Source organism: Eupeodes corollae, chromosome 1 (assembly GCF_945859685.1).
Source record: "Eupeodes corollae chromosome 1, idEupCoro1.1, whole genome shotgun sequence".
In the NCBI taxonomy this organism is placed as follows: domain Eukaryota; kingdom Metazoa; phylum Arthropoda; class Insecta; order Diptera; family Syrphidae; genus Eupeodes; species Eupeodes corollae.
In genome coordinates, this window is record NC_079147.1 from 76,579,160 (window position 1) to 76,605,382 (window position 26,223).

General features: G+C 32.7%; 1 protein-coding gene across 1 annotated transcript in view; it reads right to left on the reverse strand.

Moving 5' to 3' along the window:
- The window catches only part of LOC129943078 (shootin-1), a 109,202-nt gene that overhangs the window by 36,208 nt on the left and 46,771 nt on the right, over nucleotides 1-26,223 (reverse strand). Inside the window, exons 2-7 of the mRNA XM_056052296.1 lie at nucleotides 23,140-23,342; nucleotides 22,890-23,076; nucleotides 22,484-22,769; nucleotides 22,305-22,417; nucleotides 22,010-22,232; nucleotides 13,017-13,536 (exon numbers count right to left, since the gene is read on the reverse strand). Of these exons, the coding sequence (XP_055908271.1) occupies nucleotides 13,017-13,536; nucleotides 22,010-22,232; nucleotides 22,305-22,417; nucleotides 22,484-22,769; nucleotides 22,890-23,076; nucleotides 23,140-23,326 (1,516 nt within the window). The 5' untranslated portion in view covers nucleotides 23,327-23,342. The remainder of the gene's footprint in view (nucleotides 1-13,016; nucleotides 13,537-22,009; nucleotides 22,233-22,304; nucleotides 22,418-22,483; nucleotides 22,770-22,889; nucleotides 23,077-23,139; nucleotides 23,343-26,223) is intronic.

The following is a 26,223-nucleotide window of genomic DNA, read 5'->3' on the forward strand; positions in this document are numbered from 1 at the left end:
AAATCACTATATAATCGTCAATTAAAGATTTAGGGGATAAAAGGAAGCAACAGCAATTTTATGGGACACAATTCGATGGATTTTGAAATTGCTTCGAAGTGTCATTCATTTTTATTTTGTTTAAGTGAATTTACTGTTGCTTTTACATAAACGCAATATTATCGCCAATTTCAGAGTTAAAATAAAGCAGGATTTAAGAGAAACAATAGAAAATAAATCAATCATCTCTGATAATTAACTTAAATTCTCGATTTTTTAAAAAGATGAGACTTTACAAGGCCTTTATCGAATAGCTTAATTTTAAGAAGGAATTCATCAAAGATCAATTAGCAACAAATTAGAAATTTCCTCGGCCAGGCTTACGTTTTGTAAAATTATTTTAAAATCAATTAAACATATAGTTGCAAATTGTGCAACAAGTGGATCGAACTACATATAACTGAACTAGAAATTGAAAAGTATTCCAGGAATACTTAATTATGTCTTTTATTCTAATGTTTTCTCCTTAAATCCATCCCTGACAACAATATTCGCACACAGGAATGGTTGAGAGTTGTGAGTATCTAGGCCCTAGCTCTCAATGGACTGTTGCGCCACCTAATTTATTTTATTTATAACCTCTCCAAGAACTTCTGGGATTCTCATGTGGCTATCTAACAGAACAGCTTATTTAACAAATAGTTGAATTTGAAGGAATCTGAAATTGTTTCCCAAATTTTTTGGATGAATCCGGTGAATTATTCATTGGATTTTAAATGTGCAGTAATTTCGGACCTGGAATTGTAATTTTTGTCTGTTTTGCAAGCTGACAGTTGTTTTCAATTGTTGACAACATGGATCTTAATTTAGCTATGCAATTCGTTCAATAACGTATCTTAATATTCACCTACCTATAGGATAGTTTAATATCCAACAAGAGATGGAACGCAGCCAATGAGATTCAGGTTGAATTTTTAAGAATGGGCATGTTCAGACGACAAAAGTAACTTAAAAGTAGAGCAAGTTTCTAATATCTGAATGGTCACAAAAGACTAATTTCAATAACACAACTTTATTTGAAAGTTTACCAAGAAACATCTCCTTTACTATCAAGTTAAGTCTACTTACGTCAAAATGTCAACTGAACATGTTTTTTTATTCACCTGAAAGCTAAACTTTATTACTCTATGATTTAATTATAGATCTGTGTAAAAGGGTACCTTGTCATATTGGAAAAAAAATAAGGACTTTTTCTCTACAACACAAAATACGACTTATGATGGACTTGTTGCTTGTGTAGGGACGTTGTTTTGTTTTTAGAAAATAATTTTGTTGGTAGTTTCTGCAAGTAAAAGATTGCCAAGTAAATTTCCAAATTTTAATTAATGACATCAAAAAATAATCTAGCTTGATCTTATTTAGCGTTCAAAGAATGCAATTATGCTGTCTGAACCTGTCCAATACTTCTCAAAAACTGTTACTTTGAAAACAAAGTATGTATCTTTGCTGAAAAAATATTCAAAAGGGCATAGTTTTATAGAAAACATTTTTATAGAATATTAACATGTGTAAAGACTTTTTTTCAAACTCTTCAATCCATAACAAAAATTGAAAACATGGTCAGGTCACCCAACAAAAGTAAAACTTAAGTATTTTGTTGTCACCTTCAAATTTTCAAATTTTCAATCAATTCCAAATATTTTGTTTTTAACACTTTTAGGTGAATTTCGGTCCTTTATGTGAAATGTGCAATCAGGTTAGGATACACAGAACCTTTCTATAGCTAATTTACTGGTATTGACTAGCTTATGTGTTTGTGGACTCTTACAGATTGTTTTCATGACTTGTTACTTTTACTTATGTGAAAAAGAAAGTTACAACTCAAAATTATGAAATGTTCCTATTTTGTTGGCCATGGCTGTATATACACTTATTATGTATGTTTATACGCATATTTTATATTAAATATACCTACAAATAAATGTCCCTCTACAGAGCAGCTCCCTCCATTCCAAATCCTTACCTATTGGTAGGTTTTATACTCTCAACCCTCACCTCCCACTCAAAACTTATGTTAAGTCTCTCAATTGGGGAATGAAGCAATTTGAGAATTAAAAAAAAAGTAAAGGAAACGAAAGAAATGATTCCCCTCACCCTGCCGACGTGTTTTGATTATAATCAAGGACTCAAAAAATCACCACCCTTACCCCCACCCTCCACCACGTCGTCGTCGGTCGTAGGAGGGCTGGAAGAACAACAGAAAAAAAGGCAAACCTAGTTGTTAATAAGAAAAACGAGTGGATAATTAAGACACAGTCGAAACCAGGAATGGGAAGCTAGGAACAGCAAAGGAAGCCTCCTCTCAAAAGAGACTTCTTATTTAAGAACCAATGGGTGTGGGTTGTGGGCTTTGGGGTGGATGGCGATGGCGTGGCATGGCGTGGTGTCGAGTGGGTTGGTTGGGTACACCGAACACCATATATACACCACAGACCAGACTACCGCATCGTAAAATCATCGTCATCCTATCATGAACAAATTATAGTGCGGACCGGACGCAGGTACATACTATTCTACGTTAAGTACAGTTTCATGTTTAAAGCCAGCAAGAGTATAGTACATTAAATAATGGCCAAAATACAAATAACATTAAATTTTTGTAAGTCGTACGTATTTGCTCTTATAAAAATTCACTTAAATATCAGTCGTTTATAGGATAAAATTTGTTCATGTTAATATAAGACATTTTTCAGATAGCTGAGCAGTTTCTGCGTAAGTCGAATATACGCTTTGAACAGAGTTTGAAAAGAGATCTCCAATTTAAAGTTATAGAATTCGCCATTTATCTTTTTTTAAACCACACAAAAAAAAGTGGAGTCGTTTTCAGCTTTTAACTAAATTAGTTCAGTATATTAATTCATAGCTCATAAAGCGTGCTCCCAGCTAGCTGTAATTAAAAATAGGAAAATAAGTCGAGCTCTGTGATATGAGCTTGAAAGAAATAGCCTATAGTTGATAAATAATGTGAGCTCTTACTACGTAATTCAACTATGATGAAAATAACTTCGTATCCACTTGAAAAAGCAAAAATCTTAAATAAAAATCTGTTTATAATAAAATAACACTTGTTATTTTAAAATGGCCTTGAACTAAACAAATAAATATCAAATGGAACGATAATTTTTCCTCCTTTCCACATCTAAAAAAAAATTATACTTTAAAAAATGTTTCGGGAAAATAAATCACTTTTTAACATAAATCTTGGGATATTGTGTGATGAAAACATCCTAATATTTACTTCTTATACTGGGTTTTCCAATAAATGCTTGACAGCCTTTAAATTTAATTGAATTTAAATTGTGAACGCACCCCTTCACTACTCATCGAAATTTCATTATTAATTGATGCACTAAACCCAGCATTTTAATCATGGCTACGTAATTATAAGAACGAACAATGTCTGAAATTATAAAAAATTTCTACCTAAAATGGAAGTCGGCCTTTTTTAGGGGTCAATTATAGATATCATTGGTTTTTGTTACTGACAATTTTGTTTCGATATGTCAAACGATTAAGAGAGTAAAATTTGTAGTGTTTGGTTTCAAAATTAAGCTGATAAATTGTAGATTTTGTCTACTCAGTTCAGGATTGAGGGGAGAGCAACCGAGGCGGAAGCACCAATGCTTTCAAAAACCAACGGCCCCCACTATAGAGACTTCGGATTTTTTTTTCTTCAAATTAAAACTAATAAACTATAGTAAACATCTTTTTTCCTTTGATACGTATTTCTTTCACTATTTTACCTTTACCTACAGTCCTGTTGTGGTCATTTTCTGAATTTAGTGGGAAAGCAGCTGCTAATTCCATCCATCATCCATCATCCATCAATTCTTTGAAAGATCAGCGACACTCGTTGGCCTTGTCGAGCTAAAGCTACGAAAGCCTTAGTCAACGGCTATTCGGAAATCGAAGAAGCTCTAACCAGCATATCTTCCAATAAAGAGCAAAAAGATATCGTGAGGAATGAAGCAACGCACGTTCTACAGGAGATGAGTGGCCTCGAAACTGCTTTGTTTGCAACATTTTGGAACTATATTTTGGAGCGATTCAACGCTACAAACAAGATGTTCCAAGACCCGAAAATTAGTATTGAATTGGCAGCAGCCAAAAAAATATCACATACTGATTAATTTTGTAAAATCACGCACCCTCACCAGAACGAGAAATGTGAGGTTGAATCCGCTCCATCACGGGAAAACACAAGACGCAAATCTGTCACACAAGGAAAAATACAAAGTATCCGCCTGTATCCCAGTGATTGACAAGTTATCATTGACAAGTTAGCTGTACGTTCGAGATTTGGATTCCTGAATCACATCGAGAAGATGGATGCCGAAAATTTGCACGCTGCAGCAGAGGCATTGGTGAAAGTGCATCCGGATGATTTAGAGCCTAGTCTCGGTAAAGAGTTGGTTCAGTTTGTGTTTTTGATTGACTTATACAAAAAGGAAAAGGGCTATGAAACAGATTAATAGCCGGAACTATTTTACTACCAAATTCTTGAAAATCAAAATTTCAGAGCTACATACCCAAACCTCGAAATTGCATTGAGAATGTATTTGGTTTTGAAGGTAACAAATTCCACTGGACACCGCTCATTTTCAAAAATAAAAATTAGAAAATTAGGATTCGAACCATGATGGGACAAAACCGTATATCGAAGCTTTCTCTCTTGAGCATTGAAAGCGATTTACTCCGAGAACTGGATTTCAACGAAATCATCAACGGTTTTTCGGCGAAAAAAGCTCGGTTCAGTTTGTTAACCCTAAAATTTAATTTTAGAAAATTCTTTTTTCTATTATTTGATCAAAACCCGGGGAATCTACTTGATTTCACAATAAATTATCTATTGAAAATCTCCGCTCCTTTATTCTCCTGAGGCCTCTGAACCTGTAAATCGGGCCCTATGTCTACTAAACAAATTTAATTAGGAACTTTTCTTTTAGTTCATTTTCTATTTTTTTTTTTTTCAATGATGAAATAATTTTCATTAAACAGCTGATAATAATCGTTCCAATGAAGCGTTCCATTTTTTTGTATTTTCACCTGTCAGTTTTCCTTTCAATAGTCAACTGAAATGCTTGATTCCATACAGAAAAAAACTATAGGAATTTTTAATGAAAACTATAACCAACCCGTCAACAAAATTCCAGTAATTAGTTTCAATGATGAAACCCAAAGAAAGCTATAACTGGCACCTTATAGAGTAAAGATGATGTCGGAGGGTGTTTTTTTTTAGCAGAATGGAAAGCTGTTAAACTTCTACTAGAAACTAAAAATGTTATACGCATAGTTCAAAAAGTCTCTGTGCGGCAGCCTAATTTTAGTGTTTAAAAAAAAAACTAGGAACAAATGTAAAAACCAAATTGGTAACATTAATAAAAAATAGTTTCCACCTTCACTTTTTTTTACTAAATTTTAAAAAATCGTGATTTTCAAAAACCTGTTTTTAATTTATTGTTATATTATTTTTTTTGTCTCAGAATCAACAAAAAGAAAGCTGCACGGATACTTTACAATCCAGAAGTGCAAAGTTTTTGTTAAAAGTGATTGTTTCACATAAACTGACAGTGGAATAGCCCCGTATACAATGTATGTTAGTTCAAAAGCTGGAATTAAGTAAGAGTTCGATTTCCAATCCTCTTTTTTACCTTTTAAGCCTAGTACGCTGCTGATGCGAAACGAAAATTCCCATACAAAAATGACATGACGAAGTCATAAACAAAAAAAAATTGTTTACTCGTGACTTTCGGTGTTTTGACTTTGATTTATATTTCATTTAAAATTTAAAATAAAATGGATTTGTCTAATGTGTTCCAACAATATATTTCTGAATCGGAAACTCAGGATGTTGAAGATATTATTGGTGATGTTCAAGAAATTATGAAGACGAGCAGTGAACTTTAACTTCCAAAAAATAAACCGAAGAAAAAATAATTGATTTCTCTTGGAAGGAAAAAAAGAAACTGGCTTCATTGGTCAAAGCCAGTGAAGCTATTTGGAAGTTGGAGCATAGGCTTCACAAAAATAATTCAGCCGTACTAACTGCTCAATAAAATGTTTATAAATAGAATTCTTTTTCACATTTGTTTACCAGCAGCTGACTGTCAGAACTTATCAATTGTTTTTGACAGCTGACAGAACTCTCCACAAATATTTTTCCCCTGTGGTTTTCGTTTTCATTTTGCTCTGCACTTGGGGACCTCCTAAAAAATTTGTTTCACTTTAGCTGCGTACTAGGCTTAAAGTTTTATTTACAGTTAAGTAAGTTTCTTAAACAAAAGTAATTTTTACACGATACAAATTTATAAAAGTTTTAAGCGACCTTTTGAGATCGCTCCACGTTCGTCTCCTTGGGTTTGGGAAACTGAAAACTTTAAGAATTTAACATTAACTTCCGTGTACTTTACTTACTTTAACAAATTGAAATAAGGTTAAGTTAATTGCCATATTTCGCATGTTGTGACGAAAAAAAAATTAAAGTATTTGGAACATATTCACCAAAATTTTCATTTACCTTAAATAAAATAAGGCAATTTATTTATGATTTTAAAATCTGTAAGTTTTCGTCTAGAAATGCGAAACATAAAAGTGTTAGTTTTCACCTTGAAAGCGAGATCTGCTAGACTTTTTATTCAAAACTTAAATCTGTTAGTATTCGTCTCAGTCGTCGAGTTGATTTATAAATGCTGAGACAGTTTGAGCTTAACGTTTTAAGAGTTTTTTTTTTTAAATTATTTAATTCAGCAAAATGGATTAAGAACTTTTTTGTTTAAGTAACCTCTGAAAGTCTCTAAAAACATGTAAGCTCTGACACAAGAACCCACACACACCTTCGACTAGGTTTCTAAAACAAAGAACAGCGATTCTGAAATGCAAAAAGTTTGAAAAACTGAATATCCTTATCTCTCCCGAAATACTTCGAATTTCGAATTTGGAAAAGGATTTATTGAAACGTTTTGCGGGAAATTCCGCTTAAGGCGTAACTGATTTTATTTAAATTTTCGAAGAAAAAGCTTCTAAATAACTAGGAAATATTGCATTTCAAAATATGTATTACAAAAATATTTTGCATGCATTAGTGCACTTAACTTTTTTACTTTGTCCTTACAAAACTTGTCAAAAAATTTGTAAGCCTAAAGCCTTGACAAAAGATATAGTTGATTGATAAAAAATCAAAAATCATAATTTACACGCAACCAATACTCGTCCTCAAGAGCGAGTATAGGTTAGGAAGGTATTGTAAAAACGTGCTTCAAATCCTTCCCCCTCCTCACCGTCGCCACTCCGAATTGTTCTACTCTTATATTTTCTGTCTCCATGAAACTGAAGCCAGTCAGAGGCATCAGGTTTTTTTATTATTTTTGTTTGCTTGCCAATACTACTTGTACTTCATCATTTGGTTGAAGTGAGTGGTAGTTGGCAAGTGAATTACCGTTAGCATGACGTTTTTGTTTTTCTATATCTATGTAGGTTTATAAATAAAATACAAACATACATATATATTTTGTAAACAGCTTTTTGATGATGAGTGAAGTGTGAACGACTTACGACGACGACGTGACATTTTTTGGGGGTGGCTGGATGATGATGACGATGATGATGATGATGGAGATAGGGTAGTGGTTGGTATCCATCATTTGGTTGGGCGAGAAAAGGAAATGGAAAGCATGAAATCAACGTTTTATAAGAATAAATGATCCACGGGATTTAGGTTTCAAATGGTTTGCGCGCAATATTCCTCAATTTCCTGCCACATTTCATGGCTTCAATATGTCATGGAAAGTGTTGAAGTGGTAAGGTGTTACCATTGTTAAAAAACAGATATCTATTTTTTGTTCCAAGGAATATCAACTTTCAACTAATAAGCTGATACATTTAACCGACCAATTGAGTGAGAGCTTTGAAAGTTGTTGATGTTCAATATTGTTGTTAAAAATTAGAAATTTTTAATGATTCTTAATAAAATAAGTTTCAAAAGGCAGGATTTCCACAGTTAGGCTATAAGCACACACGATTGGAAGATCTTATAATGTTGGCAGATTTCTCGCATGACTTTTGAACCAACCATGTTAACATTGGGCAGGTTCAGGCAACATAAGGGACATACTCGTACATGTAAGGCAAGTTTCTAGCATCTGATAAGCCAGCTGCCAAAATATTGCCTTTCAATTTAGGCAACTTTATTGGAAAGTTGACTGGAAAGTAAGTGAAGTCAAGTCAACTTATGTCAGAATGACAATTGATCATGACTTTTTAATTAACTGAAAGTTGAACGTTATTACTCTTCAATTATGTATTTATTTTTCGCACAATTGTATTTATTATTTTGTGTTAAAGGGTTCCTCGTCTAATTGGAAAAGAAATAAGTAATATTTCTTTACAATTCGAAATGCAAATTGTGACGGACTTGTAGACGATGAACTGAAGGTAGAAGTTAGTGAAGTAAAGTTCTGAGTTTGAAGTTTATGACACTTGAAAAAGTAACTAGTTGAGTTAGTCAAAATGTACGTTCAAAGAATGGAGTTGCTTGCAAGTGAAGTCCCTTATGTTGTCTGAACCTGCCCATTTAATTTCATCTGTCAGAAGTGACAGAAAAATTGCCAATTAATGTTTGGTAAAAAATGGCCAACTTCTTGCAATCGTTTGTACTCGTCTTAACACAAAATTTCTAGCAATTTCGAATAATTGGACGATTGTTCACTAATTGTTTGGAAAAAAAAGTTTGGAGAATTTGAAAACTACGAAAATCGAGAGAAATGAGAGCCACAGTTTCGCGAAATAACGAAAAAGAAGTTATACAAAAAAAGGATTGAAAAGAATTATACTGCTGCTGCATTATTTTTTCACTTTTTTTATATTTTTATTAATATTTAATCTTCTAAAATAAATTTTAAAATTCTCTATCATCTGTCGCGCAAATTGTCTTCCAATTAGTTTATCAATTTTTGTCTTTTAAATTCTTTCAACCGTGCAAACAGACTATTAAAGGAAGATAAAAAATTGGCTACAATTTTCAATCGATTTTCCATAATAAACATTTCCTTTGTAAACAAACAATTTTCACTTATATAAAATTGACAATTGTCACCTAATTGGATGCTATTGGAATATTTTTGACGGTTCGGCCAATATTGGAAGCTCTTCCAATCGTGTATACTAAGCTTCATTGATTGTTGATAACCGCTAAACCGTAAATACCATTGGGCAGGTTCACACAACATAAAGGACAAATTATTGTCTACAAAACCCTCTTCAGGTGCGCTTCAAGTCCATCACGATTTGTATTTTGTAATGTAAAGAAATATTAGTTATTTATTTTCCAAATTGAAAAGGAACTATTTTACCGAAAGCATTAAATGAAGTTGTGCAGAAAATAAATGAATCATAGAGGAATAAAGTTGAGCTTTCAGTTGAATGAAAAAACATGATCAACTGTCATTTTGATAAAAGTAGACTTGACTTATAAGTTAGAAAGATTTTCCGTGACTAACTTTCCAGTCAACTTTCCATTAAAGTTGCCTTAATTGGAAGATAATTTTTTGACAGTTGGCCAATCAAATACTACTTGCCTAACTTTCAAATTCCTTATGTCGTCTGAGCCTGCTCATTATTCCAATTGATTTTAACTCTCAAAAAGTCATCAGACTATAAAGTCAAATCCAATATGTCAAAATGACAGCTGTTCATGTTTTTTCATTCATCTGAAAGCTGAACTTTATTACCTTCTCTGTGATTTATTTACATATTTTCTGTACAATTCTATTTAAAGTTTTATTTAAAAGGGTTTCTTGTCAAAATGAAAAAAGAATATGTAATATTTCTTTACATAATAAAATTATACCTCATGATGGAATTGTTAACTTTTTGCATGATGATGGCAGAGGTTAGTGGAATAACGTTCCTAGTTTGAAATTATTGCATATGAAAAACTAACTTATTGCTTTCGTATAAATTTAGGTTCAAAGAAGCAGTTGACTGGAAAGAAAGTCCGTTAAATTTTTCGAACCTGACAATTTATTAAGCTGTTTTTGACAGTGAAAGTTCTTTTTTAAGCCAAAAGAGTTGACTTTGAGATGCGAACTCGAAAAATCCACTGACAAATTATCCAAACAAATCAAATTGTCAACTGTGAAATGAAACTTAATTTCATCACACACTCAATAGAGGTCTGTTTACACTGAAAAATACAAAAAACGCTAGTTTTCTAAAACCACAAAATTGACAGCTGTTAATTTGACATGTGTTTGCTTTTATTAGATATATTTTAGTAGAGACAAATTTAAAAAAAAAACCTTCCAAAATGAGCAAACCTGTATAAGTTACAGGAACAGAAGGACATTCTATAAATTAATAAAATTAATTTAAAGATTTTGTAAACAGTAAAGCTCGATTCACACTACACGGTTTTGACCGTATGGCAAAAAACCGGACGGCATAAACCGGATCAATGGCTAATTACACATTATACGGTTTTAACCTTAAGGTAAAACACGATATATGCGGGGTTACTGTGCTTAGTATACTTTTTTGTAGCATTCCTATCTTTGTATAATTCTAATCCTTTTCCCCACAACACTGGTCTCGAGATTAATTAAAAATTCTACATCTAATTCCTCAATCATTTTGACAATATATTGTAAGTTTAATCACAAGTAATTAAGTAAATAGTTAATCACAAGTAATCGTGCCTTAAAGTGGCTGATCGAACTCTGCCGCACGAATAAAATCGTAGGAGGTGAAAACATGCATTTCGTCACGTACGCCACTAAGCTATACTGTAGTGGCAGTAGTTGCTACACGGCACGGCGCCGGCATTTTGCCGTGACCGTATAATATGAAAGCGTATTTATGCTCTTCTTCGCGCCTCTAACAAAATGTCGCCGTCCAGCTTCTCCAGCATTTGTCGATAACAATTACCGACTGAACAATTTTTATTTTATGCGAGATGTCCATAAATAACATCTAATACTGGAGTGATGAGAATTCTTTTATTATTCACGAAAAGCCCCTCCACTCACATAAAGTTAGGCTACGTTCAGACGATTATATTTTTCTCGTTTACCGTATACGGGATTTTATCGAATAGAGCAGTGGCAGCGAGTGTTATAAGTGTAGGTTCACACGAAGCCCATGCGGGAAAATCCCGTATTCGTGAAATAATTTTTTCCGTTACCGTACGAACTTGTCACTACGATTCGATAAATCTCGAATGTATTTTTATCGTATGCATGATTAGTAGCGCTTATCTTTATATTGTGTCGTTCACACTAACAATAGAATTCGTTCATTACGTTCATTACGTCGAGTTTTATTTTTGTACCGATGCATAGCCTCATATTAGTATTCATACGTGGAAGACAAGAATCCTTTTCTAGTCTTAATAATAGATTGTCAAAACTAGCCATCGACATACGAAAATAATTATAAAATTTCTGTTCGTAATTTCTCAGGCTTAGGTAAAATTTTTCAAAACGTTTTTCAATCTGTGGACCATTCCCTAAAAGAGGATGTACCCAGAATCTTCGACGTACTAACCGTTTCTTATTAACATTTCTATACCAATAAAAAATAAGTGGAATACGTGGATCCATGATGACAATGGTCGGTTGACTGCCGACAGTGCTGTGTCCCCTGCCACGCCTCAAAACCCGTTCGTGAAAAAATCGAATCGAATATTTCTCGTGTCAAACGCCGTCTCGTATTCGATAAAACCGCTTACGTGAAAAAATTGAATCGAACAGTCGCCGCCGTCTGAACGTAGCCTTACGGTATGGTAGGAAATTGTCGTGGAGTGTAGTTTAATCGAACTGCTCAAAAGTTTCAAAAATAAAGGACATCATTATTTTACGTTATTTTTCAACCGAATAATAAGACTAAGATCGTATTCCTCACTTGCCTATAGATGGCGCTAGAGTTGTTTAAAATAAGATCCACTTCTAAGCTACACGCTGTATTTTATAAGCTACAGAAAGTTTAGGAGATAGAAGTGTTTTAGATAGAGTATGCTCTACTTCTAGTGGTACCCGTGGCATGATGGTTAGTGCGTTGGACTGTCATGCTAGAGGTCTTGGGTTCGATCCCTGCCTATGTCATCTAAAGTCTTTTCACGGGTACTGCCTCTTGCGAGGAATTGACAAATTCTCCAAGAGTAACTATTGTCATGAAAAAGTGCTTTCTCAAAATTAGCCGTTCGGAGTCGGCATATAAACTGTAGGTCCCCTCCATTCCTGACAACATTACTCGCACACAGGAATGGTTGAGAGTTGTAAGTCACTAGGCCTTGGTTCTCAACGGACTGTCGCGCCACCCAATTTATTTTTTTTATGCTCTACTTCTAACAAGTTCTCATGTCTAAGCTTAAAATTAATAGTAAGCATATCTGGCAATGCTGTAACATTAAATCTTTAATACGACTGTTATTCATCCTTAAAAAGCATCCATACTTTTATCTCATTCTCTTCATCAACCCAACAACCTCATCCTTCTCCTTCAGCCCTCATCCCTCATCCCTCATCCCTCATCCTCCTCCCTACGCTGTGTCCAATTACCACTTATTTATACATATATACATAAATAAATGTATGTCCTTGCTTTGATCAGTATCTGTGCGCACATGATGATAACAGTGATGTGAAACGGTATGTATACAATAATGAACTGTATGTGACTTCGACACTTAATAGCTCACCAAGGATATAGGTAGGACGTAGGTACTGCATGAAAGGATATGGAACGGATATGGTATGGGGTTGTCTATGACTATGACTATGAATATTTCTATGTCTATGCGATGTTTTTGCGAAGGGAAATAATATAAGCGCAACAATAATATGAGAGGGTGAGGCAATATAGTAGCTAGGCAAAACGTGGAAGGACTACAGATACAGTTATTGTATAATTTAATGTGTTTGTGTTTGTTTGAATTTTGGTCGTGTGAGAATGTGAAGGAAGAAGCAAGTTCAGAGTTGACGTACCTGTTGCCGCCCCTACTTGTTGCTTCATTTGATGGTTGCAACTGCTACAGAAGCTTTCGTTGATTCTGTTTGTTGTTGCATCACAACCCCTACCACCAGCAGCACTAGCGCCACCATAGCCACCACCACTACCACCACCATTGCCATTGCCATTTCCTGTTTGTTCATCATTATTTTGGGATGAATGAAGTTGGCAGGTGGAACCAAATGAGGACGACGACGCGGACGTAGAACTACTCGGCTTTCTATAGAGTGTAGAAATATTTGGAGAGTATAGTAAGGAAGCAGGTATTGGTGGTGGTGGGGGTGGCGGCATCAATGGGGTAGCTACTTTTGCTGCCTGCACCTGCATATTATTCTCATTCGATTGTTGACGCTTGTAGGTTTCAAGGGTAGATTCGGCTTTTTCAGCACGGGCAAGGGCCTTTTTCAATTCCTCTTCCAAAATTTCCAGTTTTATGTGCAAGGTTTTAATTTCGTCGTTAGTAGTTTTTTCGATAGCTGCTTCCATTAAAGATTTCTACAAAGGAAAATTAGTAAAAAAAAAGAAAAAGGATTTGTTTTAGTATAGAATTAAATTGGACAAATATGAGTAACACCAAGCCGTAAAACAAATTGTTAGTCAGAGACAAAGACTTTTCTAATTTTATAGTTAGTGAACATATAAAAACGTAATATTAGAATCAGAATTTCGAAGAAGCAATACCAAATTTGTTTTATTTTTTTTTGTTAAAAATATTTCAAATGCTTCACATAAATGGATTATGTTTTTAGTTCGCATCAAAAACACGATTTTTTTAACAGACGATTCACGATACACGAACACTCAACATATTTTTGTTTGTATAACCTACCGTTAAGTTGAGTATTGCTGAGGTGATTAATATAGATGGGTTGGATTTTTAGATTTCTAGGAACTTTTAAATATTGATTGAAAGGGTTTGAAAAAGCCCGAAACTCTTTTCATACCCTATATTGGTGGAATTAAAAATAAAATTATTAAACATTTTTAACTTCTTATTAATTTTTTTTTTAAGATAATATTTTATATTTTAAGCACACAATCGAATTTAGTTAAACATAAAATAATATACAGTGCTCCACAAAAGTCTGCGTACAACGATGAATTATTGAAAAAAACCGCTGTTATTCATAAACGATGAGTATATTTGAATTAAACAATATTCAAGGTTTTGATTTTTTATAACATAAATAAACAGAATATTGTTCATTCAGAAATAAACAAATTAAAACAAAAAAAAAAGTTTGAAAATTATCCACTAAAGTTTGCGTACCTTACCTACTGCTGTAAATGTTATGAAAAAAACGTTAGTGTCAGTATTTCGTCGGATATTCTTTCAGCCTTATGACCTATCTTAAGCGGTTTTGCATGGACCCTACAAGCTTGTCTGTATAAGAACTGCTTATATGATTCCATTCAGATAATAAGGCTTCTTTTAACTGAGCTTTATTTCGGATATTGTGGATGCGGATCTTCCTTTCTAAAGCATACCATAGGTGCTAAATGGGGTTTATGTATGTCTGGAGTCATTGGTGGGGTTCGTAGCAGGTGGGGAGTGTTGTATGCCGGCCACATACTTGTATTATGTGCGGTATATTTGGCGTCCTTGTCTTGCTGGAAATAGTAATCGTTGGAGGATGTCAATATAAACATATTGATCCATGATCCTTTCGATTATTTCCAGCTTTCCGACCCTAAAGACGCCATACAGCCCCATACCATAACACCTCCACCACCGTGCTTCACAGTCTTGATAGTGCACTTAGGATTAAGAGCATCGTTTGGTTTTCGACACACCATCAAACGACTGTCACACCCAAAAATGTTACATTTCGACTCGTCGGAAAATATAACTCTGGAGACTCATTAACATACTAATGACTTTTCCCATGACTTGACTTCAACTTCAACCCCCCTTGAACTATCACTTTTCTTACCGTTTGTGGATGCACTTTGATGTTTTTGTTCTTCAAGTTGTACGCTTACCGAGTTAGCCGTTCTGAAGGGTTCTGGTCGATGGTCGGCCAGATCTTAATTTTGATTCAACTTTTCCCGTGTTTTGACCGGCTTCTTGAAGTTATTTTTGATATTTCTGAGTAGGACATTTTTTGTTTTAAGTTTAAATCAATAATTAACTGCCGCTCACTTAAACTTACCTCTTTATTAGCCATTTTATGATTTTTTTTTTCGAATACAAAAAGTACAAACAACTATTATCTACAAGTGATAACCACAAACAAAGCCCGTTTTACTAAAAAAAAAATAACGGTTACTTAAATAGTATGTAATGTAATTGTAAAACATTCTGTACGCAAACTTTTGTGGACGATTGTCACAGCTTTTTTGTTGTTTTTTTTTTTTATTTTATTTTTTAAATGGTTTATTAAGTATACATCAAAACCTTGAACATTATTTTATTGAGCTATACCTTCCAAAAAAATGTATCACTCATCGTTTATGAACAAGAGCAATTTTTTTTTAATGTGTCATCGTTGTACGCAAACTTTTGTGGAGCACTGTTTCTTTTTGATTTCAAGCAAACCTAAAAGATTTTTAGTATGTTTGGAAGAAATTTTGACTTATTGAATAAATAATATACATAAAATTAAATAAGTGAAACGGACATATAAAGTTAATACTTTATTTCAATTTTTGTACTTTTATTCAGAAGAATAAAGCATTGTTAATTTGGTGGCTCTTGGGCGACAAAGGAAAAATGGCACAATGGCTTTTAATGTAAATACATATTTTACATTTTTTTATTAATACAATTTAAAAAAACTAAACTAACAAACGGGTTTGTTAGTTTAGTTTAGCAGACCAGATACTACCTGTTATACTTAGTTTGAAGTACGAAATTAGTACCAAAGCCTTTCTTCACATAATTGCTACCTGATATGTAGGGCAACCAAAAATATGTTCGAACATTTTTGTTTGTTAACATCACTATTAAGACGAAACTGTGATAGATATCTTTGTCTTTTAAACGTCATCTGTTAGGGCATATTTTTGCATATTTCACTGAAAAGGCATATTTATATTTTTTTTTTGTAAAGGCAATCAATAAAAACAAACTATTATAATTAACGAAGAATGAAACGCAACAGTTTTTTGGGTAATCTTCGAGTGATTCAAAGTATACAGAGTTTGAAAGAGATTTGTGTGTTGCTTTTGTGGGGACAGAAATACCCTTGTTCAAAATTGCAAATGAAAGCATTCGTTCTTTTTAGGAAAAAATATACCGAGCACAAAAATTCCTTCAGAAACAACCATTCGCTAAAAATATGTACACAATTTGTACAAAAATAACAATCGATGCAATCAAAAACAAAATAAAAAATCGACTTTGATGGGTTTCAATGGACGAGACAACAGACGCAGCAAACAGATATGTTGCAAATGTTATCATTGGAATTTTGGATCCACATGAGACGCTCGCTAAAGAAACATTTGTATTAAATGTACCTCAACTGGAAATGACAAATCACTCAAACATCATCACCCGGTTCTCGATGATTCGGTTAGAATTCTGGGTGAAGATTTTAACAAAGACTCGATCTTACTTTTTTTATGAGATGCTGCTCCGTATATGGTAAGAGCGGCACAAGCCATTCAAATTTTCTACTCAAAAATAATGCATGTTACATGCCAGCACATGGACTTCACCGAGTATTAAATTAGAAGGGAAAATGCTGACATTGACCCCTTTGTAGAAAATAGAAAAAAAGCGTTTTAAAAATCTTCATCCAGAGTGAAAACTCTTAAAGACATAAAACCTGGACTAGAACTTCCTCCACAACCAATCATAACGCGATGGGGGATATGGCTCGAAGCGGTAAACTACTACGCCAAGCACTTTTAAAAGATTGTTCCGATTTTGTATGCTTTTTTTTGGCATCAAGCTATGGCATTCTAGTAACATCAATTTCAAAAATTGAATCACTAGGTTTATCGCTCAATACCAGCACACAAATTATAATTGATGCGGTCAAGACAATCTCTAGCAAAATCAGTGAAGAAAAAAATAGAACATGTATGTCACTAAAAATAATTGCAATTGCTTTGTCAAGAGAGAAATCTATAGTAGTTAAAGAATATCCAATTGCTGAAGTTTAAGCATTCAAATACGCTCCGATCACTTCTGTTACGTTGAACGGCGCTTTTCCATGTATGTATAAAAGTGTTTTTCGATCAAACAGGAAAAGCTTAGTTTTAAAAACTTGTAGTGAAATGTTGGTTATTTACTGCAACAAAAATTTTTAATAAATTTTCGAACTGATCGCTGACATTAAAACATTTCTTTATTTAAAAACGAATTTGCTTTGTTAACTTGATTGGTATTGTTCTTATTAATTAATTTCCTAAAGCAAATAACGCTTCTTATAAACATCTTTTACACTTATTGAGAATATATTTTGAGGACATATATTTGATTTTAAGGGCTTAAAACTAGTTTTTTAGGACATATTTTTGGTTGCCCTACTGATATGCATTTTAAAGAAATACTATTAATTTAACACATCTAAGACTGGTCTAATTCAGATTTTCAAAATATGATGTTTTAAAATTTTGAATAGTTTTTGGAGCACAAATTGAAGACAAAATTTTTTTGTCAACATAAGAATTAGGATGCTCAAAAATTAGGTTCGTCGAAGAAAGGCAACATCCTCTTAATTTTGAAATGTTTAAAGAAAATTTGTCATCACTACAAACTAAATCTTTTTTTTCCATACATAAATGGATAATAGAGAATACGAAGTAATTGTTAGCAGAAGCATAAAACAATAAACGCGTTTGTACTTTCTTTTCAGAAACAGCAATAAAAAAAATACGAAACTATTTCATTGTTTATATTCTATTAAAAACAAAACACCTTAAACTATAGTATTAGACTGAGCTATATGTCACTATTTTATGTGAAGAAATTAATTTCTACCGTTTCTAACACTAACTTGTATAATAAACATTTATTAGCTTTGTTTAGGAACGAGTCCTTGTTATTACTGAGTTAAAAATTTACCTATTACTTGTATAAAAAAAGGCTTTAGACTTGGTTTTCATTAACTATTGAAATCATATACATATGTGTATCGAATCGTAAACAGGAGAGTCATTCCGTAATTTTCAAAACGATAATCGTCAAAACGATTATTATTAACCATATCGTCAATAATTTGCTTCACGTAACTTTGTCACTATCGTCTCGTCTATAGTTTTCAGTATAAGATAAGTGAAATGTCAAAACTTGAAAATGTTATAAAAATTGGTTTTTGTCTATGGGAAGTTGTGAAAATTTGCAATAAATTGCTTTTTACCAAATTTATCAACTATTTTGTGGTATTTATTGTTATTGCAACTGTTACTGTTTTTATTTTTTGCCGCCGACGATGTTATTTATGTCTGATATTATTGAAATTATAAAGACGTTTTGGAAAAACTTTTAACAAAAATATAATGGCTTAGATTATTTTACAAGTGAGAAAGAAAAACATAAATGCTTACATATGCCTATACATGGGTTGGAAGAGATAGAGGGTCTGATTGTTCTCCTTATTGCCTTTATAACCATTTTCATTTTTTTTTCTGAGTTTTCATTTTCACTTTTTAACAAAACTCAATTACCCCGAAACATTTTTATTTCGATTTGCTTAGTAGTATTTGGAAATCAATGACAGACGATACCTATTCAGCTATCGAGCAAACTCTATCGTTTTGGCGATATCACTTTGACGATTATTGTCTTACGTGAAGCGAGACTATCGTAAAAACGCTATCGTTTGACTTGAATCGTTTAACGGAATGGCCCCCAGGTTGTTAAAATTGAAGATGATCAATTTTGTATGTTTTGCCAGGCTTAAAGACATTCCAAATTGTTTAAAATTAACAAATTGTCTAATGTTTTCATTTGATTTTCAATAATATTTTCCAGTACTTTTAATTGATGACTGTCCTAAATTTAAGAAAGATGTTGAAGCATTTTTTCATCTTGAGCTAAGTATCTCTTAGTGTAAAATATTTAAAGCATTTCGCTTATCACTCAAGATGCTAATCAGTTACAGCCTTGGTTTTGCAAAATCTTTTAGTGATAAGCGATATAAAAGACCTTAGAACCTTTTTCGAAACACGCTTGTTTCATAATGTCTAAGCAATTTCGTTGTTAAGTTTTTTTTTAAAGCGCAAAACGATTTACATATCTTTATTAATACCGATTATTTCATTATTGCAGAGTTGTTTGGTCAATTTCTCTGTCAGGATTAAATATTTAAAAAAAAAAAAATCACGCGTTTTGCTTTGAGGAAATTAAGGCGATCGAAGATGCACATTAATAGACTTGAATGCTTAAGAGTTCTTTTCAAAAAGACATTCTAAATTGCAGAATAAAATCTAAAGATTTTGAACCTCCTATGCCTCCTATGTTCCTGAGAAGAGTCTAAGACACAGGGATGTTCCCTTTATGATTCCTTATCACAGGAAGAACTATGGACACAATTAACTCAAAACTCAATCTTTATCAGTTTTTATTTTATATTTTTTTTATATTTTCATCATAAAGTCGACCTTCAAATGAGTAGAAATATGTTTTAAGAATATTGTTTTAAATGTTTTTAATGTTATGTAATTGTAAAATTACTATTAATATTATAACAGTCAACAGATAATGTATGTTGATGAATATATAAATATAAATGATTTGTAATTTCAGAACTAGTTGCGGTCTTAACGTTGGTACTCTAGGAAGAAATTCGCTTTCTAATTTCTGAAAAGTCGTATTAAAATTTTTGTTGGAAAATAACAAAAATTATATAGATATGTATGTATGTATGATCATGTTTGACCAATAAACAATTACTACAGCTTGAGTATTCAGTTTTCAAATGTTGCCTAACGTTTCGGTTTTATATTATTTAACATCCCTCAGACCCAGTTTTCGAGTGGAAAGTACAAGTTAAATCTGAGTTTCGCCCTGAACCAAGTTTTTGGGATAATTAAAATGATTAAAATATTTGACTTCAAGTTATCTTAAACAATTTGGTGAGTTAACTCTGGCTAATCTGGAGAGACATTTTAAATAGCTGCCTAATATTTTTGGTGGAAGTAAATTTAGTTATATTGTTCGCAATTTAAATTTACTGAATTGATATTCTGATTAAAGTCAGTTTGGTACATTTTTTCATATTTTGTTGTTGTAAGAAGTTTTGCTGGTGACGTCATATGCAATTTCGTTCCAAACTTTTGCTGAAGATTTGTTAGGTCCCTTTGTTTTTATTCTATTATATTTTTGTGCTTTTTAACACAATATAGCAATAATTCAATTTCTGTTATTGAATAACGTATGCTCCTTTTTACTGTAGATATACATATATTTGCAAACAAATACCAGTACTGTAAGTTTGCCGGATTATTAGTTAAAGGAAACACTTTAATCTCAAATGACTCACAAAAATTGTATTCAATACTTGGCCATCTTTCAGGCAAATCATAGACACTGTTTCACAAACAAAATTTTATTTTTTTCGACATCTTCAAAATTAGTGAAAGGCTGCTTCTGCGAGTGAGTGTCTACACATCTGGAGATTAAGGAGGACGCAATAATATTTTCAAATTCAATTATTTTAATGTGTTTTTCACCCCTTTAACAGTTTTAATAACTAGAGGTACACTGTACCACACTGGTCGTCCAAACACAGAGCATTTTCTTACGGGCAAATCGATTTATCTTTGTAATTGATACTGGATCATGTTCTCCATAAGTTTCAACCAAAATTAATGACCTTAAGCTGCTTTTTTCTTTTGAAGAAACAAATACGACACCTTCACTAAAGTAAACAACTATGACGCTATTAAAGGCTAATGTCAATAGAAAAATATGTTATAGATGTTAAATCATGTGGGGTTTTCGGTGGGTAAATCCAGATTTCCTTCAAAAATAAGTTGTTTTTTATTGTTTTAGTATAACTTCATGTACCTGTCAACGATTGCGGTACAGTTGTCAAAATCCAAGCTAAATATGGTCTTAAAAATTGTATTAGTATTGGTGCAAAGAAGGCTAAATCTGCCGAAACTTCCAAATTTTAAATCGAAAATAAATCAATATTTTGTCCCACGGAGTGATTAAGATTAAGAATAAATTGATTTATTTTACCCATTTAAAACCCCACATAGAATAAAATTTTACTTTAGTTGATCCTTAACTAAGAAATTGATTCATGAATCAACTTTGGATGTAACTATTTCGATTTTAAGCGAACCAGGTTTTATTCATAGTGAACAACATTCTAAAACTGGGCCTAAGGGAACATCCTGTTTTAATTGATGAACAAAACTTAAGCTTAAGCGAACCCCAGCTATTTCCTTTTGTTTTAGAAAAATTTGTAATAACCGAAAACTGATAGTAAATCTATGGGATTTATCTGGTAATGTCGTAAAATTATTCGCTTCTTAAGGTTCTTTCTACTACCCTTCTTAGCTTTATTATAAAAAAGAGAGAACGTGCTTTATTCTCATGCCTCTTGCCGTTGGATGAAACAACAACATAAAGCATCTGTTTTTTTTGATAACTGAAAGCTCAAACTAATTTTTTAAATATCAATCTACAAAAAACTGTTCTTTTAATGATTTTTACGTTTTTGTTTAAAAATTTCTGTCACACATGATAAATCTTCATAATTTTAATTGAAACTTGAGCATTTATCTCTTAATCTAGGCTCACGGAGTTCTGACAATTTGTCTGTAAGTTAATCACACGAAAGTATCCCAACCGGCTAAACTGTTTTAAAACACTCTTAAATATCGGCACCTTTATACAAAATATCTATAAACCTTTCGAGTCACTTCTTTGTAGAAATGACATTTAAATTATGCAATTTCATTTTAGGTCTAGACTTGCCAAATAATGCGATACGTTTGAATTCTATTCGATATCGCAAAATATATGTAAGTCACATATTCCATTTAAAACAATAACACTTACCATTTCAACAATTCGTTCTCCATGTTCTCGATTGGGACTTGGCAACCCGTCCTTTGGTTCCTCGAATGGCTGTTCGGTTGATTGAATTGGTTCGATTGTTGATGGTGTAATTGGAGTTGTCGTTGGAGTAGTTGGTGGTGATACTTGACCATCAAGTAGATCCTTTGATTTCTTGCTCAAATCATCGTTTCGTTGCTTTAATTTTATTAAAGCTTCTTCCATTCTATGAGTATACAAATATATTTGTCAAAATTAATTTGAATTTACAAATAAAGTTTTTTGTATTGAAATTTACTTTTTACTTGTTTCTACGCTCTCTTTCATATTTTGAGTTAGCAATTGTGCAACTCTTGTAAGATTTGTATTCTCAGAGCGTAAGGATTCATTTTCTTCTTCAATATGTTGTTGCTAAAAAAAAACAAAAATAAAATATTTTAAACTTTTTTGAAACAAGTTTATGAATATTTAAGTTACATTTTCCATTAAATCAGATATTTTTTCATTTGCTTCGTAAAGCTGTAGTTCAACTGCACCTAAATTGGTCTTAAGCTGTACAAATTCATCCAATAGCCTTTCAATGCATGCACCAGTTAATATACTTGTTCGAGAATTATCATCAATATCAATTAGACTTTCCATTTCATTGTTTGTCAGCGAAGGAATCAGTTTTAAAATCTTATTCTTAAGACCCATAGAATCTTCAAGGGTAGTTGAGAGATTATCTTGGTTCTCTTGGAGCGATTGCAACTGAGTTGTAAGCCTATGTTAAACAGAAAAAAAAAATAATATTATAGTTGCTAATACAAAAATATGGTTCTAGCAATAGCCTACGCTCATGGCACATAATTATAAGGTTCTAGATCTTATTGAGTATACTTACGAATTGATTTTTTCTATTTTCATCCTATGCAATTTATCTAAAGCCGATTTTTCAGTTGTAGTTTTGGTCAGTTTGGAAGCCATATCTTTGATTCGTGATTCAAAATCACTTTGAGAGCTTCGCATGTTCTCCAATTCTTCTTTAAGTTTTGAATTTTCTTCCAAGAGTTCATTTTGAAGCTTCTTATCTATGATGGAGTAATGATTTTTAAATTAAATAAAAATGGTGCAAATAACATCAGTTTACTTACAATCTTCGATTCCAGCTTTTAATGTTTTATTGTCCTCTTTCAAAGCAATATTATCTTCGATGAGAGTAAACAGATCAGTCTCTGGATCTTGTTCATTATAGTCTGGCTCTCGGACACGACTTCGGCTGCGGGTTTTGCCTTCCTGAGTGCGAAACTTAGCCACTGGAATTCGACCCCTCCGCTCCATTATAAGACGTGAGGTGCTTTTTGAAAGAAAGGAATTTTGCTATTAGTATTTTAAATCACGATATTATTGTCGTAAATGATAAAATATTTATAAACTAAATAAACATTTTGCCTGATTCAGTTCTAACGCTTAGCAACGAATTGACATAACTCACATATAAAAGAATAACATTGATATAACTTTAAAGGTGGAAATTAAGAGTTGTTTTTCAAAGTAAATAATTTTTCAGCTTTCCAGAATTGCTTGTTTCTAAGACTTTTAACAGTTTATTTAAAAAGAAAATTTCCAAGAAATTGTAGTGTTGGAAAAGTAGAAGAACATGAGTTGAACGAATGAGAATACATTTCTTCGAATTGTGTCTTTCAAGAAAACACTTTTATTCTTTGAATTTTGTAGGTGTAATTTCTTGCAACCACTTCAGGACAAAGACAGGGGTATATTCTAAGTCCGAGCATATTCCCTCTCTTCTTGGATCACCTGAGAGATTATCTTCCTCTTGGAGTTTTCTTTGCGGATGTAAAAATAAAAGCTCTACTCTTTAATGTTGTTATATTCGCAAGAAAATCTTCAAGGTCTTATAAACAAAGTGTATGAATACTGTAAGCTATAGAGTATTTTTGTCAAATTCTAAAGCTATGATTTTATAAAGAGCAGGTGGAAGACAAGCTGCCTATTAAAGACGGGTGTTGAATGGAGAATCTATTGAAAGAGTTTAGAGCATGGACAGGACATGGACAAGAATTTTATTGAGAAGCTGCAAAAGGAATATATATTATATTGAATAATAAGATAATATAAAGATTTTTGAAACTACAATTCTGTGCGGTGTTAAAGCTTCGAAAGGTAAAAAAGTCTACTTCGCTGGAAAACTCCTTGTTTATTTTGTAAAAAAAAGAATGTTTCAGCTTCCATGAAGCAGTCCGAACTACGTTGTTAAGCTGGAAATACGAATCTCACCTATGTAAAAAAAAAAACTCTAATGCTTCAAGCTATTAGAGTTCTGATCATGTCTCAATTTCGGTTAGTACAAAAATAGTCCTCAAAACTTTTCAAGACCGTAGTAGTTGGTATGTAGAGTGCATTAGATTGGTAAAAAGATGTAATATGATATCTTAATATATAAAAAACCTAGTACCTACTTTCATGGTGGTAAAAATGTCGCACAATTTTTTTATTTTGATCAAAAAACATAAATTATTCATTTCTTTAAGTTTCTCAGAAGGAACAAATCATCAATGACATACACTTTCATAAAAAGCGAAGTTTTAAAAAAAGTCCAATCTGACCGTCATTGCCCATCATAGTGGGTAATTACGGCCATGAACACGGGTAATCACAGTCAGACAATTATTGTCTTGAAATATAAGAAAAACTACAAAAATAATTCAATTTTTACTTTAATTAAAGATAAAAATACATGTAATTATGGGAAAATATTATATACACATGTCACATTTATATCCCTTTGCGGACTCCCACCCTGAGCATTCTGCGTGGGCCCACCTCCCACACAAAGTGCAACGAAATCATAATTGGTTATTTTGCTATTAACTATTAAGAGAACATTGTTTTCTTCGGTGGGCTTAGTGCATGAGCGGAAGTGCTTCAGCCAGTAGTTGAAAATATCTTCAGTTATCCAACCGTTTTTGGAGATGGTGTAGAGAGCACCAGGTGGACCACCTTTCTCAAAAAGAGGTGAAATGTTTTCGGAGCTGCAAAGCGTTAACGCCGTAAAATAGCTTGCGAAGAAGAACAACCTGGTCAACAATTTCTTTTTCTTGTTGCTGTGTAAAAATTGGGTTTTCCCATAGAAGGTGGCTTTAAAATGCCATTTTAAATGCGTTGTTGCAGACTGGAGAAGGGAATTTTGTATTTTTTGCCGCGACCCTCATTGTTAGGCCATTTGAATGGGCTCTGATGGCATTCTGTTAATAGTTATCTGTCCAAAGAGCCTTATTGGACGTTCTTTTGCGATTTCTTGTCATACTGAAATAAAAAAATTGAAAGTAAAATTATAATTTTAATGACGGTGATATTTCCCAATATCATGTGTCACCACAAACAAATTTTTTTCAGAAAAATGCATAAATATTTTTTTTTTGAAATATTAGTGAACTTACACACAAACGTATGGAGCACTTAATAAAAATAAAAAATGTTTGTTTCTTAAATGATAACAAATGCACACTGATTTTTGTTCGGCTGATAATAAGATCAGCAGTAGTGAACAAAAACACTCCAGTAAAGATATAAATCCTTCGTACGTATCACCCTCCAAAACCCATTTGTTTACATTGTTGTATTTGTAATGTGAACGAATTCAACGAGAAAAAATTGACGTGTTTTCACGCATACATAAAAACACTTACTGAGTTTTTTGGGGAAATTTAATAAATTGGAGGAGAAATTACACGTATACACTATGAAAAAGTTTATGAGGCTGATTTCCGGTTTAGCTTGTAGGCAAACCAAGATGTCTACCGGGGATTTATATCTTTATATAGAGTGTTTTTGGTAGTGAATTTCGTTATTTTTGATTTTTAATCATAGTTTGCCATGAATTTGAACTTTTCGAACGTCAAAATATTTTCCTTATTCTTCTCTAGTATATGCAATCAAAATCGCAACTAACTTCGCGTTAGTTAGGGCAAAAATGCAATGACCGCCATTGCCCATTGACCGTGATTAGACCACGTTCCCCTACATTATGTATTTATTTATTTATTAAAAATATTTTAATGTTATTTTTGAAATTGAGAACACATTTTCAAAACTTAATTTAGATCTGGCTTGTTGCTGCATGTTAACCTATTGACATCATCTAGATGGGAGTCCTTAAGTTTGTTTCGGTAAATATATTTTGCATATTTCATTCTGGAAAACCAAGATTCGCAAAC